We start from the raw sequence: 20,564 nt of genomic DNA, 5'->3' as shown, positions 1-20,564 counted from the left end.
TTGGAGTTGGAGCTACAGGATGCAAACTTCTGCCTGAAGAAGCTGGCCTTAGCTTTCCTGACTGACTGCGTGTATTGGTTCCTGACTTCCCTGAACAGTTGCATATCGCGGGGACTATTCGATGCTATTGCAGTCCGCCACAGGATATTTTAAAGAATGACCAGGCATCCTCAACTGACGGGATGAGGTCAATGTCCTTCCAGGATACCCGGGCCAGAGATCACCATGTCCTTAGTAGTTGTAGTAGTAGCTTTCCTTCTTCTGGAAGACTAGTAGATACATCAGACGTTCCAATGGTCGTTTGATGAGATCTTCCTCGTGTCTTTGGTCAAAGTTCTAGACTACTTTACATGCAGAGCTGCAGGTTCTGAGCTACACTCAGTCCAGTGTCCTGAGGCAGAGGGATGCCATTTATTTTATCCCAGGCATGAGGATACAAAACACATGCTGGCCATTTTCAATTATACGATAGATTGGGTATAAATGAACTGAACTGACATCTGCTGTCTTACAAGGTGTTCTAAAATGGCCTATTGACAATCCTCAGCATCAAGCCTCTCAACTTCTGTGCTGAGCTCCTCTCTCTTGTACAGATATCAGCAGCACATTTTCTCCTCTTGGACTTCTGCATGCACTGTCTACTCCTCCAAATGTGTTCTCTCACTTCCTCTTTCTGCTCCCCCCTCTCTCTTCCTCTTCCTCTTGCTGCTCTCTCTCCCCCCTCTCTCTCAGCAGTCTAAAAGTGGTGATCTGAAGAGTCTGAGGAAGGGCTTCTATCACTCTGAGTCTCAGCTCTCACAGTACCAGCAAGACCCACTGCAGAATGTACGTACAGTATGGCGCCAAACCACTCCCTCTCCCAGCCCTGACCTCTCTGTTTGGCTCTGTGGATAAATCCTAGCTACCAGAAAACCGTATCTGTTTTGAGCCGATTTGCAGTATATTTGAATTGAACAACAATTACAGGTAGCAGCGGTAACGGTCACCATGGCAGTGGTCACCAAAGCAGAGGTCTTTGTGGCAGCAGCATTGTTGTTTTATGTTCTCACTCCGGCTGATAAGGGTCAAGGTCAGGGGTCATGATCTGTCAGGAAAGATTAAAGCCAACAGGGAAAAAACACACACATGGGGGACATATTCAGAGGGAGAGAGAAAGAGAGTTCTGGAAGCTCAGACATTTGGAAAGCATTTCCTGAGTCTCAAAGACTCACACAAGGTTGAAACCAGTCCACAGATTTCTATCCCTACATTGGTACTTTCTTCCTCTTATTGCGGCCTTAACTCCTTTGAAGTGCTTTAAGAGTTTCCCTCGCTGACTTCAGTATCACTTCACAGACTTGCTTTGAACTGGACTTTCAAACACTCTCAAACCTTCTCCAGCTCCTCTCCATTTAAAGGTGTATCCTCTCCATTTAAAGGTGTATCCTCTCCATTTAAAGGTGTATCCTCTCCATTTAAAGGTGTATCCTCTCCATTTAAAGGTGTATCCTCTCCATTTAAATGTGTATCCTCTCCATTTAAAGGTGTATCCTCTACATTTAAAAGGTGTACGATCCCAATTTCCAATATCAAATCAAATGTTATTGGTCACATATACATGGTTAGTAGATGTTAATGCGAGATGAGCGAAATGCTTGTGCTTCTAGTTCCAACAGTGCAGTAATATCTAACAAGTAATCTAACAAATTCACAATGACTACCTTGTACACACAATGTAAGGGGATGAAATAAGAATACGTACCTATAAATATATGGATGTGTGATGGCCGTGCTGATGTCTTGAGATGTTGCTTCAATATATCCACATCATTTTCCTTCCCTCATGATGCCATCTATTTTGTGAAGTGCACCAGTCCCTCCTGCAGCAAAGCACCCTCACAACATGATGCTGCCACCCCCGTGCTTCATGGTTGGGATGGTGTTCTTCGGCTTGCAAGCCTCCCCCTTTTTCCTCCAAACATAATGATGGTCATTATGGCCAAACAGTTCTATTTGTGTTTCATCAGACCAGAGGACATTTCTTCAAAAAGTACGATCTTTGTCCCCATGTGCAGTTGTAAACCATAGTCTGGCTTTTTTTTATGTTGGTTTTGGAGCAGTGGCTTCTTCCTTGCCGTTTTACTGTGGATATAGATCGTTTTGTGCCCGTTTCCTCCAGCATCTTCACAAGGTCCTTTGCTGTTGTTCTGGGATTGATTTGCACCAAAGTATGTTCATCTCTAGGAGACAGAATGCGTCTCCTTTCTGAGCGGTATGACGGCTGCTTGGTCCAGGTAGTTTGCCCCTGGTGATGCGTTGTGCAGACAGCACTATCATCTGGGGAGCCTTGTGGTTGAGGGCAGTGCAGTTGCCTTACCAGGCAGTGAAACAGCCCGACAGGATGCTCTCAATTGTGCATCTGTAAATGTTTGTGAGGGTTTTGGTGACAAGCCACATTTCTTCAGCCCCATGAGGTTGAAGAGGCACTATGTTCAGCTAGGGGCCGGCAGCCTTGCGAGGGTTAACACGTTTAAATATTTTACTCACGTCGGCCATGGAGGAGAATACACAGTCTTTGGTAGTGTGCCGTGTCGGTGGCACTGTATTGTCCTCAAAGCGAGCAAAAAAGTTGTTTAATTTGTCTGGGAGCAAGACATTGATGTCTGCGACAGGGCTGGTTTTCTTTTTGTAATCCGTGATTTTCTGTAGACCCTGCCACATATGTCTCGTGTTTGTGCCGTTGAATTACGACTCAACTTTGTCTCTGTACTGACGCTTTGCTTATTTGATTGCCTTGCAGAGGGAATAACTACACTGTTTTTATTCGGTCATGTTTCCAGTCCCCTTGCTATGATTAAATGCGGTGGTTCACACTTTCAGTTTTGTGCGAATGCTGCCGTCAATCCACTGTTGCTGGTTAGGGAAGGTTTTAATAGTCACAGTGGGTACAACATCTCCAATGCACTTCCTAATAAACTCACTCACCGAGTCAGGCTATACGTCGATGTAATTGTCTGAGGCTTCCTGGAACATATCCCAGTCCACGTGATCAAAGCAATCTTGAAGTGTGGAATCCGATTGGTCAGACCTGCGTTGGATATACCTAAACACGGTCTCTTCCTGTTTTAGTTTCTGCCTATATGAGGGGAGCAACAAGATGGAGTCATGGTCAGATTTGCCAAAGGGAGGGTGTGGGAGGGCCTTGTATTCATCAGGGAAGTTAGAGTAGCAGTGGTCCAGCACAATCAATGTGCTGGTAGAATTTAGGTAGTCTTGTTCTCAAATGAGATTTGTTAAAATCCCCAGCTACAATAAATGAAACCTCAGGATATATGGTTTCCAATTTACATAGAGTCCAGTGAAGTTCTTTCAGGGCCATCGAGGTATCTTCTTGGGGGGTATACTATAATCTAAAATAATTATTTTGCTATATCATGCGGTCGACATTTGATTGTAAGAAATTCTAGGTCTGGTGAACAAAAGGACTTGAGTTCCTGTATGTCGTTATGATTACACCATGAGTCGTTAATCATGAGGCACACACCCCCGCCCTTCTTCTTACCAGAGAGATGTTTGTTTCTGTTGGCGCGACACATGAAGAAACCCAGTGGCTGTACAACATATCTCGAGTGAGCCATGTTTCCATGAAACAGAGAATGTTACAATCTCTGGAAGGCAACTCGTGCCCTAATTTCGTCCACCTTGTTGTCTAGAGACTGGACATTGACGAGTTATATGCTCAGAAGCGGTGGATGGTGTGCTCACCTTCTCAGTCTGACCAGGAGGCCCCTCCGCCTTCCTCTCCTGCGGCAACAACGTTGTTTTGGGTCGGCCTCTGGGATTAGATCCAATGTCCAGCATGGAGTTCCGAACAAAGGATTCACTTCGGGAAAGTTGTATTCCTGGTCGTGATGTTAGTAAGTTGACGTCGCTCTTATATCCAATAGTTCTTCCCGGGTGTTTGTAATACACTAAAGATTTTCGGGGCTAACAATGTAACAACAAAAAAAATACAAATTACTGCATTGTTTCCTAAGGACTTGAAGCGAGGCGATCATCTTTGTTGGCGCCATCTTGCAATATTGAATGTCAGTCTCCAGTATATGCACTTTTACTCCAGCCCTGCCTCTGCTCTGCCTCTTCCACATTCCACCCTGCGTGTTAAGAGACCATAACCTCATGTCTTTAATGTAAACACAGCTCAGACTTTACCCAATAACCCAGAGTAATAAAGTAGACCTTACAACAGCAATACATCATGTTAAACAGAATGAGGGGTGGAAGTCAGGGTTATCTAGCTTTGATTCTATCATGAATCAAGGTAAGACCCAAGTGCAGACTGTGTGAAGTAACAATGTTTATTGTAACCACAGGGCCATGCAAACGACAGGTCAAGGCAGTCAGGGGTCGATAATCCAGAGTAGGAGCAATGGTACAAGACGGCAGGCAGGCTCAGGGTCAGGGACAGGCAGATTTCAGTAATCCAGAGTAGGAGCAAAGGTACAGGACGGCAGGCAGGCTCAGGGTCAGGGACAGGCAGACTTCAGTAATCCAGAGGTGGAGCAAAGGTACAAGACGGCAGGCAGGCTCAGGGTCAGGGACAGGCAGATTTCAGTAATCCAGAGTAGGAGCAAAGGTACAGGACGGCAGGCAGGCTCAGGGTCAGGGACAGGCAGATTTCAGTAATCCAGAGGTGGAGCAAAGGTACAGGACGGCAGGCAGGCTCAGGGTCAGGGACAGGCAGATTTCAGTAATCCAGAGGTGGAGCAATGGTACAGGACGGCAGGCAGGCTCAGGGTCAGGGACAGGCAGATTTCAGTAATCCAGAGGTGGAGCAATGGTACAGGACGGCAGGCAGGCTCAGAGATGGGCAGAGTAGTCAGGCGGACGGGTACAGGGTCAGGACAGGCAAGGGTCAAAAACCAGGAGGATGAGAAAAAAGAGGCTGGGAAAAGACTGGAGCTGACAGGACAAATGCTGGTAAGCTTGACAAACAAGGTGAACTGGCACAGACAGACAGAAAACACAGGCATTTTATTTTTTTGGTATTTTATTAGGATCCCTATTAGCTGTTGCAGAAGCAGCAGCTACTCTTCCTGGGGTCCAACACAAAATCTGAAACATAATACAGAATGACATAATAAAGAACATCAATAAACAAGAACAGCTCACGGACAGAACAACATACATTTTTTTAAAGGCACACGTAGCCTACATATCAATGCCTATACACAAACTATCTAGGTCAAATAGGGGAGAGGCGTTGTGCTGCAAGATGTTGTTTTATCTGTTTTTTGAAACCAGGTTTGCTGTTTATTTGAGCAATATGAGATGGAAGGAAGTTCCATGCAATAAGGGCTCTATATAATACTGTACGTTTTCTTGAATTTGTTCTGGATTTGGGGACTGTGAAAAGACTCCTGGTGGAATGTCTGGTGGGATAAGTGTGTGTGTCAGAGCTGTGTGTAAGTTGACTATGCAAACAATTTGGGATTTTCAACACAATGTTTCTTATAAAAAGAAGAAGTGATGCAATCAGTCTCTCCTCAACACTTAGCCAATAGAGACTGGCATGCATAGTAATAATATTAGCCCTCTGATTACAATTAAGAGCAAAACGTGCCGCTCTGTTCTGGGCCAGCTGCAGCTTAACTAGGTCTTTCCTTACAGCACTGGGCCACATGACTGGACGATAATCAAAATTAGACAAAACTAGAGCCTACAGAACTTGCTTTTGGAGCGTGGTGTAAAATAATCTCTTTATTATGGCTAGACCTCTCCCCATCTTTGCAACCATTGAATCTATATGTTTTGACCATGCCAGTTTACAATCTAAGGTAACACCAAGTAATTTAGTCTCCTCAACTTGTTCAACAGCCACAACATTCATTACCAGATTCAGCTGAGGTCTAGCACTTAAGGAATGATTTGTACCAAATACAATGCTCTTAGTTTTAGAGATGTTTAGGACCAGTTTATTACTGGCCACCCATTCCAATACAGACTGCAACTCTTTGTCAAGGGTTTCAGTGACTTCATTAGCTGTGGTTGCTGATGCGTATATGGTTGAATCATCAGCATACATGCTTTGTTTAATGCCAGTGGTAGGTCATTGGTAAAAATAGAAAATAGTATAGTGCCTAGAGAGCTGCCCTGCGGTACACCACACTTTACATTTTTGACATTAGAGACGCTTCTATTAAAGAAAACCCTTTGAGTTCTATTAGATAGATAGCTCCGAATCCACGATATGGCAGGTTGAAAAGCCATAGCGCGTACGTTTTTTCAATACCCAGAGGATAAGTGGAGAATATGGGCAACACCTGGAGGGGGTGGAGACAAGCACAAATACAGGTGAAACAGATCAGGGCGTGACAAATTCTCTAGCCCAGCTGGAGACTGAAGCTGAAGACTCTCTTTCTCTCTCAATTCAATTCAATTCAATTCAATTCAATGGGCTTTACTTGCTCTCTCAAGTCAATTAAATGGTCTTTCTCTCTCTCTCTCAAAGTGAAATAAACAATAAACCATGACCAGTAAACATTACGCTCACGAAAGTTCCAAACAAATTAAGACATTTCAAATGTCATATTATGTCTATATAGGGTGTTGTAACAATGTGCACATAGTTAAAGTACAAAAGAGAAAATAAATTAACTCTGTCTTCCCCCTCTCTCTTTCTATCTCTCTCTCTTTATTTCTCTCTCTATATGTCTGTCTCTCTGTCTCTGTCCTTTATAGCCCAGAGATTTCACCTGTTTCTCTGTTGCTTCCATGTTTAACCAGAGGTCGTCCCTTAAAGACCACTAATTAAATTAGTGTCCCTCCTTACAGAAGGGCAAAGACACCCTCTGCTCTCTCCTTCTCTTTCATCCCCCTCTCCAGCTCTCACCTTGGGGGCGTCATTGTCCTCATTCTTAATCCCTCTTCTTCCTTCTTATCCTCTTCCTCCATCATCCTTTCCTCTCTACCCCCCCCTCACACACACTCCTCCTCTTCTTCCAGCAGTAATGCAGAGAGGGGAGAGAGAGAGGACAAGAGAAGAGGGAGAGGAGAAGAGGGGGAAGGAAGAGAAGGGAGAGAACATAGGAGGCTGTGAAAGGAGAGGAGAGAAGTGAGGATGTAAGGAAGAGAGACTGAAGGAGAGGAGAGGGAGCAGAGACAGAGGAGAGGAGAGGAGAGGAGAGGAGAGGAGAGGAGAGGAGAGGGGGCAGAGACAGAGGAGAGGAGAGGAGAGGAGAGGAGAGGAGAGGGAGAGAGACAGAGGAGAGGAGAGGAGAGGGAGCAGGGACAGAGAGAGGAGAGGAGAGGACAGAGGAGAGGAGAGGAGAGGAGAGATCAGAGAGAGGAGAGGAGAGGAGAGGAGAGGGAGCAGACAGAGGAGAGGAGAAGAGGAGAGGGAGCAGAGAGAGGAGAGGAGAGGAGAGGAGAGGAGAGGAGAGGAGAGGAGAGGACAGGAGCAGAGAGAGGAGAGGAGAGGAAAGGGAGCAGAGACAGAGAGAGGCGAGAAGAGGAGAGGAGCAGAGACAGAGGGAGCAGAGACAGAGAGAGGGAGAGAGGAGAGAGAGAGGAGAGGAGAGGGAGGAGAGGAGAGGAGAGGAGCAGAGACAGAGGAGGGAGGAGAGGAGAGGAGAGGAGAGAGAAGAGAGGAGAGCAGAGAGAGGAGAGGAGAAGAGAGAGGAGAGGAGAGAGAGGAGAGGAGAGGAGAGGAGAGGAGAGAGAGCAGAGCTGGAGAGGAGAGAAGAGAGGAGGAGAGGAGAGGAGAGGAGAGGAGAGGGGAGCAGAGCTGAGCGAGGAGAGAAGAGAGAGGAGAGGAGAGGAGAGGAGAGGAGAGAGGAAAGAGAGCAGAGCTAGGAGAGAAGAGAGAGGAGAGTACTCTTCTTTAGCTAATCAGAACTGATTGGTCCTGATAAAAAAAAACTTTGGAGTCATCATGGTAACCACTCAGGTAAAAAAAGAATAAGAGTGTGGCGTGTGCAAAAAGTGTGTGTGTGTCTGTTTTGGAATGAAATACAGACCGACTTTAGACTCCTGTCCTGATTAGCATGGCTTTGAACTTCAACTTCAAACACAGAAGGTGACGCTTTGAATAATGCATTATATCTCTCTCTCTCAATTCAATTTCAATTTAAGGGGGTTATTGGCATGGGAAACATGTTTAATTTGCCAAATCAAGTACAATAGATAATAAACCAAAGTGAAATAAACAATAAAAAATGAACAGTAAACATTACACTCCAAAAGAATAAAGACATTTCAAATGCCATATTATGTCTACATACAATGTTGTAATGATGTGAAAATAGTTAAAGTACAAAAGGGAAAATAAATCTAAGTGAAATATGTGTCTCTAATTTGGTCATACATTTGGCATGAGGTTAGTAAGTACAGCTCAGTTTCCACCTCATTTTGTGGGCATTGTGAACATAGCCTGTCTTCTCTTGTCCGATCCAGATCTGCCTACGGCGGTCTTTCTCAATAGCAAGGCTATGCTCACTGAGTCTGTACATAGTCAAAGTGTTCCTTAAGTTTGAGTCAGTCACAGTGGTCAGGTATTCTGCAACTGTGTACTTTCTGTTCAGGGCCAATTAGCATTCTAGTTTGCTCAGTTTTTTTGTTAATTCTTTCTAATGTGTCAAGTAATTATCTTTTTATTTTCTCATGATTTGTTTGGATCTAATTCTATTGCTGTCCTTGGTCTCTGTGAGGTCTATTTGTGTTTGTGAACAGAGTCCCAGGACAAGCTTGCTTAGGGGACTCTTCTCCAGGTTCATCTTTCTGTAGGGGATGGCTTTGTTATGGAAGGTTTGGGAATCGCTTCCTTTTAGGTGGTTGTAGAATTTAACGGCTCTTTTCTGGATTTTGATAATTAGCGGGTGTCTGCCTAATTCTTCTCTGCATGCAGAGGATTGTTTTTGTGGAATTCTGCATGCAGAGTCTCCATTTGGTGTTTGTCCCATTTTGTGAATTCTTGGTTCAGACCTCACAACCATATAGGCAATGGGTTCTATAACTGATTCATATATATTTTTTTCAGATCCTAATTGGCAGTGTCAAATTGTATTTTCCATTTGATGGCATAGAAGGCCCTTCTTTACTTGTCTCAGATCGTTCAAAGCTTTGTGGAAGTTACCTGTGGCATTGATGTTTAGGCCGGGGTATGTATCGTTTTTTTTGTGTGCTCTAGGGCAACTGTGTCTAGATGGAATTTGTATTTGTGGTCCTGGCAACTGGACCTTTTTTGGAACACCATTATTTTGGTTTTACTACGATTTACTGTCAGGGCCCAGGTCTGAGAGAATCTGTGCAGAAGATCTAGGTGCTGCTGTAGGCCCTCCTTGGTTGGGGACAAAAGCGCCAGATCATCAGCAAACAGTAGACATTTGACTTCAGATTCTAGTAGGGTGAGGCCGGGTGCTGCAGACTGTTCTGGTGCCCTCGCCAATTCGTTGATATATATGTTGAAGAGGATGGGGTTTAGGCTGCATCCCTGTGTCACCCCACGGCCCTGTGGATAGAAAAGTGTGTGTTTTCAGCCAATTTTATCCACACACTTGTTGTTGGTGTATATGGATTTTATAATGTTGAATGTTTTCCCCCCAACACTAGTTTCAATCAATTTGAATAGCAGAAAATCATGCCAAATTGAGTCAAAATATTTTGTTAAATCAACAAACATTAGAAGACATTGCCTTTGTTTTGGTTTGTTTGTCAATAAGGTTGTGCAAGGTGAATATGTGGTCTGTCATACGGTAATTTGGTAAAAAGCCCATTTGACATATGCTGAGTGCATTGTTTTCACTGAGGAAATGTACGAGTCTGCTGTTAATAACAATGCAGAGGATTTTCCCAATGTTGCTGTTGACGGATATCCCACGGTAGTTATTGTGGTCAAATTTGTCTCCACTTCTGTAGATTAGGGTGATCAGTCCTTGGTTACAAATATTGGGGAAGATGCCAGAGCTAAGGATGATGTTAAAGAGTTTTAGTATAGCCAATTGGAATTTGTTGTCTGTATATTTTATTATTTAATTGAGGATACCATCAACACCACAGGCCTTTTTGGGTTGGAGGGTTTTTATTTTGTCCTGTAGTTCATTCCAGGTAATTGGAGAATCCAGTGAGTTCTGGCAGTCTTTAATAGTTGATTCTAAGATTTGTATTTGATCATATATATGTTTTTGCCAATGGTTCTTTGTTAGAGCCAAAAAGATTGGATAAGTGCTTTACCCATACATCTCCATTTTGGATAGATAATTGTTTTTGTTGTTGTTTGTTTAGTTTTCCAATTTTCCAAGAAGTGGTTAGAGTCTGTGGATTCTTCAATTGCATTGAGCTGATTTCTGACATGTTGTTCCTTCTTTTTCCGTAGTGTATTTCTGTATTGTTTTAGTGATTCACCATAGTGAAAGCATAGACTCAGGTTTTCTGGGTCTCTATGTTTTTGGTTGGACAGGTTTTTCAATTTCTTTCTTAGGTTTTTACATTCTTCATCAAATCATTTGTCATTGTTGTCCATTTGCTTTGGTTTTCTGTTTTACATTTTTAGATTAGATAGGGAAGCTGAGAGGTCAAATATATTGTAAACATTTTCTACTGCCAAATTTACACCTTCACTATTACAGTGGAATGTTTTGTCCAGGAAGTTGTCATAAAGGGATTGAATTTGTTGTTGCCTTTTTTTTCATAATATTACTCAGTTCCTTTGGCTTTGATGCCTCATGATTGAGAATTGCTCTGTTCAGATAGACTGTGGTTTGGCAGTGATCTGATAGGGGTGTTAATGGGCTGGACGTGAACACTCTGAAAGACTCTGGGATGAGGTCAGTGATAAAGTAGTCTACAGTACTACTGCCACGAGATGAGCTACACAGTGGAGAGAACAAGTATTTGATACACTGCCAATTTGACAGGTTTTCCTACTCTTATGTAGAGGTCTGTAATTTTCATAGTTACACTTCAACTGTGAGAGACGGAATCTAAAACAAAATTCCAGAAAATCACATTGTATGATTTTTAAGTAATTCATTAGCATTTTATTGCATGACATAAGTATTTATTTTTTGTTGTTGAATTTTACCCCTTGTTCTCCCCAATTTTGTGGTATCCAATTGTTTTAGTAGCTACTATCCACCATCCAACCCGGAAGCCAGCCTCACCAATGAGTCGGAGGAAACACCGTGCACCTGGCAACCTTGGTTAGCACGCACTGCGCCCGGCCCGCCACAGGAGTCGCTGGTGCACGATGAGACAAGTATTTCCCTACCGGCCTAACCCGGACGACGCTAGGCCAATTGTGCGTCGCCCCACGGACCCCCCGGTCGCAACCGGTTACGGCAGAGCCTGGTATTTGATCACCTACCAACCAGTAAGAATTCCGGCTCTCACAGACCTGTTAGTTTTTCTTTAAGAAGCTCTCCTGTTCTCCACTCATTACCTGTATTAACTCTACCTGTTTGAACTCGTTACCTGTATAAAAGACAACTGTCTACACACTCAATCAAACAGACTCCAACCTCTCCACAATGGCCAAGACCAGAGAGCTGTGTAAAGACATCAGGGATAAAATTGTAGACCTGCACAAGGATGGGATGGGCTACAGGACAATAGGCAAGCAGCTTGGTGAGAAGGAAACAACTGTTGGCGCAATTATTAGAAAATGGAAGAAGTTCAAGATTACTGTCAATCACCCTCGGTCTGGGGCTCCATGCAAGATCTCACCTCGTGGGGTATCAATAATCATGAGGAAGGTGAGGGATCAGCCCAGAACTACACGGCAGGACCTGGTCAATGACCTGAAGAGAGCTGGGACCACAGTCTCAAAGAAAACCATTAGTAACACACTACGCCGTCTTGGATTAAAATCTTGCAGCGCACGCAAGGTCCCCCTGCTCAAGCCAGCGCCCGTCTTAAGTTTGCCAATGACCATCTGAATGATCCAGAGGAGGAATGGGAGAAGGTCATGTGGTCTGAACTCCACTCACCGTGTTTGGTGGAAGAAGAAGGATGAGTACAACCCCAAGAACACCATCCCAACCGTGAAGCATGGAGGTGGAAACATCATTCTTTGGGGATGCTTTTCTGCAAAGGGGACAGGATGACTGCACTGTATTGAGGGGAGGATGGATGGGGCCATGTATCGCGAGATCTTGGCCAACAACCTCCTTCCCTCAGTAAGAGCATTGAAGATGGGTCGTGGCTGGGTCTTCCAGCATGATAACGACACGAAACACACAGCCAGGGCAACTAAGGAGTGGCTCCGTAAGAAGCATCTCAAGGTCCTGGAGTGGCCTAGCCAGTCTTCAGACCTGAACACAATAGAAAATCTTTGGAGGGAGATGAAAGTCCGTATTGCCCAGCGACAGCCCCGAAACCTGAAGGATCTGGAGAAGGTCTGTATGGAGGAGTGGGTCAAAATCCCTGCTGCAGTCTGTGCAAACCTGGTCAATAACTACAGGAAACATATGATCCCTGTAATTGCAAACAAAGGTTTCTGTACCAAATATTAAGGACCTGCTTTTCTGATGTATCAAATACTTACGTCATGCAATAAAATGCTAATTAATTACTTAAAAATCACACTGTGATTTTCTAGATTCCGTCTCTCACAGTTGAAGTGTACCTATGATAAAAATTACAGACCTCTACATGCTTCGTAAGTAGGAAAACCTGCAAAATCGTCAAATCTTCAATGTATTGGGATAGGACCAGAGATAGAGATAGCTAAGGGCTTGGACAGTGAGTGATGGGACTGAACTGTATTGGGATAGGACCAGGGGAGATGTAACCCCACCAGGGTAGGACTAGGTTAGGACCAGGGGAGATGTAACCCCACCAGGGTAGGACCAGGTTAGGACCAGGGGAGATGTAACCCCACCAGGATAGGACCAGGTTGGGACCAGGGGAGATGTAAACCCACCAGGGTAGGACCAGGTTAGGATCAGGGGAGATGTAAACCCACCAGGGTAGGACCAGGTTAGGATCAGGGGAGATGTAACCCCACCAGGGGAGGACCTGGGGAGATGTAACCCTACCAGAGTAGGACCAGGTTAGGATCAGGGGAGATGTAACCCCACCAGGGTAGGACCAGGTTAGGATCAGGGGAGATGTAACCCCACCAGGGTAGGACCAGGTTAGGATCAGGGGAGATGTAACCCCACCAGGGTAGGACCAGGGGAGATGTAACCCCACCAGGGGAGGACCTGGGGAGATGTAACCCCACCAGGATAGGACCAGGTTGGGACCAGGGGAGATGTAACCCCACCAGGGTAGGACCAGGTTAGGATCAGGGGAGATGTAACCCCACCAGGGTAGGACCAGGGGAGATGTAACCCCACCAGGGGAGGACCTGGGGAGATGTAACCCTACCAGAGTAGGACCAGGTTAGGATCAGGGGAGATGTAACCCCACCAGGGTAGGACCAGGTTAGGACCAGGGGAGGACCAGGGGAAATGTAATCCTACCAGGGTAGGACCAGGGGAGATGTAACCCCACCAGGGTAGGACCAGGTTAGGATCAGGGGAGATGTAACCCCACCAGGGTAGGACCAGGTTAGGATCAGGGGAGATGTAACCCCACCAGGGTAGGACCAGGGGAGATGTAACCCCACCAGGGGAGGACCTGTGGAGATGTAACCCTACCAGGGTAGGACCAGGTTAGGATCAGGGGAGATGTAACCCCACCAGGGTAGGACCAGGGGGAGATGTAACCCCACCAGGGCAGGACCTGGGGAGATGTAACCCTACCAGGGTAGGACCAGGTTAGGATCAGGGGAGATGTAACCCCACCAGGGTAGGACCAGGTTAGGACCAGGGAGGACCTGGGGAAATGTAACCCTACCAGGGTAGGACCAGGGGAGATGTAACCCCACCAGGGTAGGACCAGGTTAGGATAACCCCACCAGGGAGATGTAGGACCCCACCAGGGTAGGACCAGGTTAGGACCAGGGGAGATGTAACCCCACCAGGGTAGGACCAGGACCAGGGGAAATGTAACCCCACCAGGGTAGGACCCTGATCAGGGGAGATGTAACCCTACCAGGGTAGGACCAGGTTAGGATCAGGGGAGATGTAACCCCACCAGGGTAGGACCAGGTTAGGATCAGGGGAGATGTAACCCCACCAGGGTAGGACCAGGTTAGGATCAGGGGAGATGTAACCCCACCAGGGTAGGACCAGGGGAGATGTAACCCCACCAGGGGAGGACCTGGGGAGATGTAACCCTACCAGAGTAGGACCAGGTTAGGATCAGGGGAGATGTAACCCCACCAGTGTAGCACCATGTTAGGACCAGGGTAGGACCAGGGGAGATGTAACCCCACCAGGGTAGGACCAGGTTAGGACCTAGGGGGAGATGTAACCCTACCAGGGTAGGACCAGGTTAGGATCAGGGGAGATGTAACCCCACCAGTGTAGCACCATGTTAGGACCAGGGTAGGACCAGGGGAGATGTAACCCCAGCAGGGTAGGACCAGGGGAGTTGTAACCCCACCAGGGTAGGACTAGGTTAGGACCAGGGAAGATGTAACCCCACCAGGGTATGACCAGGGAAGATGTAACCCCACCAGGGTAGGACCAGGGGAGATGTAACCCCACCAGGGTAGGACCAGGGGAGATGTAACCCCACCAGGGTAGGACCAGGGAAGATGTAACCCCTCCAGGGTAGGATCAGGGAAGATGTAACCCCACCAGGTTAGGACCAGGGAAGATGTAACCCCACCAGGGTAGGACCAGGGAAGATGTAACCCCACCAGGGTAGGACCAGGGGAGATGTAACCCCACCAGGGTAGGACCAGGGGAGATGTAACTCCACCAGGGTAGGACCAGGTTAGGATCAGGGAAGATGTAACCCCACCAGGGTAGGACCAGGGAAGATGTAACCCCACCAGGGTAGGACCAGGGAAGATGTAACCCCACCAGGGTAGGACCAGGGAAGATGTAACCCCACCAGGGTAGGACCAGGGGAAGATGTAACCCCACCAGGGTAGGACCAGGGAAGATGTAACCCCACCAGGGTAGGACCAGGGAAGATGTAACCCCACCAGGGTAGGACCAGGGAAGATGTAACCCCACCAGGGTAGGACCAGGGAAGATGTAACCCCACCAGGGTAGGACCAGGGGAGATGTAACCCCACCAGGGTAGGACCAGGGAAGATGTAACCCCACCAGGGTAGGATCAGGGAAGATGTAACCCCACCAGGTTAGGATCAGGGACGATGGAACCCCACCAGGGTAGGACCAGGGAAGATGTCACCCCACCAGGGTAGGACCAGAATGAAAGGATTTAATCTCATTTCGGTGGGTGGTGAACTATAGTACCCCAGAGAGAGAGGGGAGAGGAGGGATTAGCATGATGTTACTAACATGATGATGTGTGTGTGAGAGAGAGAATAAAGTATATTAATGTGTGTGACCACACTGACCATCTCTCCTCTCTCTCCAGGGCTCTGGTAGGTCCCCCAGTGGTGAGCCGTCCCCCCCAGCAGACTACCTCCCAGTGGGCCAGAAGCCAGAGGCTGTGGTCCATGCCATGAAGGTACTGGAGGTCCATGAGAACCTGGAGAAGAAGATCCCTGAAGACTACGATGAAGACCTCAGTGAAAAGGAGAAGGCCATCGTCAGGGAGATGTGTAATGTAAGAAACTTTCTCTCTCTCCTCTCTTCCACATTACCTTTCTCATCTCCTCTACCCTATCCCAGCAAGCTAATAATGAGAGCTTGATTAAGATACATGAGTTGCATCTCCCTCTCCCTCTCTCCCTCTCCCTCTCCCTCCCTCTCCCCCTCTCCCTCTCTCTCCCCTCTCCCTCTCCCTCTCCCTCTCCCTCTCCCTCCCCCTCCCAGTTTCTGTTTGTTTGCCTGTCCGAATCACAAGCCTGCCATTGCTTTGACGGAGAGCAGTGTTTCAATTACTGCACAATTACCCCCCTCCATCCCTCCCTCTCAACCTCCCCCCTCTAACCCCTCCTCTCTCACCCCTTCACTTCCCCGTGCTATAATTGGAGGTTCCCATAAAGGAGCCATAGTGTTTACGACACACTTGTCAGCGTAATTAAAATAACTTCACTGGGAGAAACAATGGAAGCTCTTATTGTGGCCTCTTAAGCCTTCGAGCTCCATTCCCCCTGTAAACCTCCCAGATACATTCCCCCTGTAAACCTCCCAGATACATTTCCCCCTGTAAACCTCCCAGATACATTCCCCCTGTAAACCTCCCAGATACATTCCCCCTGTAAACCTCCCAGATACATTCCCCCTGTAAACCTCCCAGATACATTGCCCCTGTAAACCTCCCAGATACATTCCCCCTGTAAACCTCCCAGATACATTCCCCCTGTAAACCTCCCAGATACATTCCCCCTGTAAACCTCCCAGATACATTCCCCCTGTAAACCTCCCAGATACATTCCACCTGTAAACCTCCCAGATACATTCCCCCTGTAAACCTCCCAGATACATTCCCCCTGTAAACCTCCCAGATACATTGCCCCTGTAAACCTCCCAGATACATTCCCCCTGTAAACCTCCCAGATACATTCCCCCTGTAAACCTCCCAGATACATTCCCCCTGTAAACCTCCCAGATACATTCCCCCTGTAAATCTCCCAGATACATTCCCCCTATAAACCTCCCAGATACATTCCCCCTGTAAACCTCCCAGATACATTCCCCCTGTAAACCTCCCATCTCAACAGCATATCCACCCCCAGACATGTAGTGTGCATCCCAAATGGCATCCTACTCCATTTCATAGTGCACTTCTTTTGACCAGGCCCCATCAAAAGTAGTGCACTATAAAGATAATATACACTCTGTGACAGGCCTGGCGAGGAATGCAGGGTAGTATGGGACCAGTATTCTCGTAGGGACAACCCTGGGGCCCTTCCAGGCTTTCAGTAGCCATGCCTGTTGGCTGTTCCATACAGAGCTCTGTACATGAGAGACAGAGAACATGGAGACACAATGCAGCTATTTACAGTCAATTATCCCATCTACCATAAAGACATCCTGGTCACTAATGAGGTCTATGTTACATGGTCCTGTGGGTCAACCTCTCTCATCACAGAGTTTGGAGTTAAGTGTTGCACAGCCTTTGTTGTGTCCCCTAATTTTCTGCTCAGAATATGTGGAGCACATTTCTGTTGACACCCATTGGTTGGCTGGATTCCAGTCATATCTATGGTTCCCATCTCTATATGACCTCCCTTTGACCCACAGGGTCAATTAGTACTACATTTCACTTCTAGAGACCCTCATCTGAAGGGACTGGATATACTGTAGATAGTATACAGCCATTGTGTAACAGGGTTTTGTGTCCCCTCTCCCACTTCCCTGTACTCTGTTGTGTTCTCAGGTGGTGTGGCGTAAACTAGGTGACGCTGCAGGATCCAAGCCTTCCATCCGCCAGCATCTCTCTGGGAACCAGTTCAAAGGGCCCTTGTAGTCCTTAAGACCACATTAATCAGCGCACAGCAGCACTCAGACGAGACAAACGGACAGACAGACAAATGAACAACAACAACCATGGACCCGCAGCACTGAGTGCACAAACAAGGGGCACATCTCAAATGAATCCCTCCTATTTTCTCAGCACTGTGTGACCGTGGCTAGATGATCCCCACAAACTCTAGCCTGAACCCAAACCTCTGTGCTTAGCCTCCCCTAACATTGTCCCCTGGTGAATATAGGAATGTAGGCTACACCTGACCTGGGTAGTGGGTACAGTCAATCTCAGTTTAGATCGGACAAAATAGGCTGCGCCGATGAAGGGTTAAAAACAGCGGTTGGCAATCCTTATAGCCTCTGACCACATTGGCTCTCATTTTCTGTTTATTTCAAAACAATTCTACATGTTGAATGACACACCGTTCGTCAATACCCAGCAGGTAATCTAGTGCCCACGGCCAACGTTGGTTATGGAAGAGGAGGATAAACTGCCCCTTACAACCAGTCACTAGACCTGAGCTACAGTACTTTACCTGACCCTCTGCCATCTCCAACCAACGTCTGTTTTGGTGTTTGTAAATGTTCACCTACCAAGTGTTCAAGACTGACAACCACTCCAGGACAAACCATTGTACTATTCTCAAGTCAAGGCCCTGATATGTTCTGTTCTTGCCTTTACTTCCATTACTTTTCCATTCAACAGCAACTGACTGGCAACTCCTTACAACATAGAAGAGGACAAATACTGGAAATCGCATGATGTCATTTCCTTCAGTGTAGAATCACAAGCCATAGGTTTATACAATGTGAAACCTAGCTGCTGTAGGATGCTGTTTAATAATGTAGTCCTCTTTTGTCTGAGAGAAGTATGTGTACAAATGTAGACGGAAATCCTTTCAAAGTGTTAAACTAAATTCTAGCACTAAAGTAGGTTGTTTAACAAAACGTAGTGCTATTATTTTACCTGTTGTTTTTAGTGTTCATGTTTGTTTGTGCCTCAAATGGCATCCTATTCTTTATACCAACACTATATAGGGAAAAGGGTGACATTTGGTATGCACACTTTATAACTAAGTACAGAAAGTGGCACACCGAGTGCAGTTTCATAAATGTACTCCCAAGGCAGAAAGCTTATAGCCTGGGGGCCAGTCTGCTTAGCCACTCCTGAAAACTCCTTATAGAACTGTCATGACAAACATGATACAGTGACAGCAATGGAGTTGGTAAAAGCACAAACAGTTCTGGGACCAGACTAGAAGGCTGTCATACTATTAACTGAAACATGAACTCAAGGGAAGGTTACGGTTCATGCCTAATATACTGTCGCTTCTGATGATTTATCATGGATCAGAAAGTCAGACTCTTGCTCGATGGAAGTGGGACTTTTCACTTACAAATCTGCAGATCTTATATATGACAATCGTTGAAACGGTTTGCAAACAACTTATTTTGACCAGTCCTAAGTATTCTCTATGAGCTCTTGCCCATTCAACCTCTGAATGGCACACATACACAATCCACGTCTCAATTGTCTCAAGGCTTATCCTTCTTTAATCTGTCTCCTCCCCTTCATCTACACTGATTGAAGTGGATTTAATAACTGACATCAATAAGGGATCATAACTTTCACCTGGATTCACCTGGTCAGTCTATGTCATGGAAAGAGCAGGTGTTCTTAATGTTTTGTACACTCAGTGCATGTATACTGAGTTCTCGGAGCTGGATCCTATGTATACTTTATAAGGTGTCTTAGCTGGCTCCTGTACATTATGACATGTGTTAGGCCTGTGTATGCTGTATGAAGTCTCATAGATTATCACTGTACAACCAGTCAGTCTAGCAATCCTTGGCAAGTCTCATACAATTCTTATGTATGCTCAATGAAGTCTCATAGATGATCACTGTGCGTGATTAAGTCTCCTAGGGTCCCTATGTATGCTGTGTGAAGTCTCATAGATGATCACTGTGCATAATTAAGTCTCCTAGGGTCCCTATGTATGCTTATGAAGTCTCATAGATGATCACTGTGCATAATTAAGTCTCCTAGGGTCCCTATGTATGCTGTATGAAGTCTCATAGATGATCACTGTGCATAATTAAGTCTCCTAGGATCCCTATGTATGCTTTATGAAGTTTCATAGGTGTCATCTCTATGTGAGGTCTTCCAGCGGGACTTCAGTGTACAATACACTATGTAGCTAAATGAAGCTTCATAGCTGTGTTCTATACTCTACGGTGGCTCCTAGCCGATGTCTGTGTATTTGAGTCATCTCAGTATTGTACGGGGTCTTTTAGGTGACATTACCTATATAACACCGTCATAAGACTGACACAAGACGTCATTAAGAGTTAACAGACAGATGTCATTAGGAGTAATAACATCTATGTATATCCTAATCTCTTCTTTATAGGGAGTTGTACAATGCATGTACAATGAATGAAGTGTCATAGCTGTGCTGAGTTCTATGTACATGCATATGTTAGGCCAGTGAATACTGTATATGAGCACTCAGAGTCTATATACTGTAGGAGTAATATTGGCTTGCCTCTTTCACTGTAAAATCTGTACAAAACAGTTGAAGTTTGACACATTGTATCCTAGGATATACACAGTTGAAGTTGTCCCAAATGGCACCCTAGGATACTTTTAGCCCCATTTTACCCAGTTGAATAGACTACCATTTGGGATTATTTGCTGTGTTTCTGGAAGAGGATGCAGCTGGCTGTGTGTCTGATCACAGTTAGAAGAACTGTATGAACTGTGAGCAGCAAATCAACTAGGATACTGTTCAGGCATTGATGACTAAGGAGTTTCATAATGGAAAAAAACGTACAAATGCGTGTATCACAAATTAAAACTTTTTAGGATACAACACAGTTATTTCAAATGCAGCTTCTTTTTGAATATCTCCTAGGATACACACAGTTTAAGTTGTATCCTAGGATACACACAGTTTAAGTTGTATCCTAGGATACACACAGATATTTAAGTTGTATCCTAGGATACACACAGTTGAAGTGTATGTATCCTAGGATACACACAGTTGAAGTTGTATCCTAGGATACACACAGTTGAAGTTGTATCCTAGGATACACACAGTTGAAGTTGTATCCTAGGATACACACAGTTGAAGTTGTATA

At 45.8% G+C, this 20,564-nt stretch overlaps 1 protein-coding gene across 2 annotated transcripts in view; it reads left to right on the top strand.

Annotated features, from left to right (window-relative positions):
- The window catches only part of LOC118369055 (coiled-coil domain-containing protein 85C-A-like), a 98,074-nt gene extending 78,098 nt beyond the window's left edge, over positions 1-19,976 (top strand). The window contains exons 3-5 of one of the 2 annotated variants that reach the window (XM_035753556.2): positions 733-825; positions 15,421-15,612; positions 17,332-19,976. In XM_035753556.2, the coding sequence (XP_035609449.2) occupies positions 733-825; positions 15,421-15,612; positions 17,332-17,421 (375 nt within the window). In that variant the 3' untranslated portion in view covers positions 17,422-19,976. The remainder of the gene's footprint in view (positions 1-732; positions 826-15,420; positions 15,613-17,331) is intronic. The other variant, XM_052496655.1, reaches the window with a different exon arrangement.
- Positions 19,977-20,564: the final 588 nt, after the last annotated feature.

This window comes from Oncorhynchus keta, chromosome 35 (assembly GCF_023373465.1).
Source record: "Oncorhynchus keta strain PuntledgeMale-10-30-2019 chromosome 35, Oket_V2, whole genome shotgun sequence".
NCBI lineage: Eukaryota > Metazoa > Chordata > Actinopteri > Salmoniformes > Salmonidae > Oncorhynchus > Oncorhynchus keta.
Note: the sequence above shows the minus strand (reverse complement) of the source record. Positions and strands in the feature narration are given on the sequence as shown.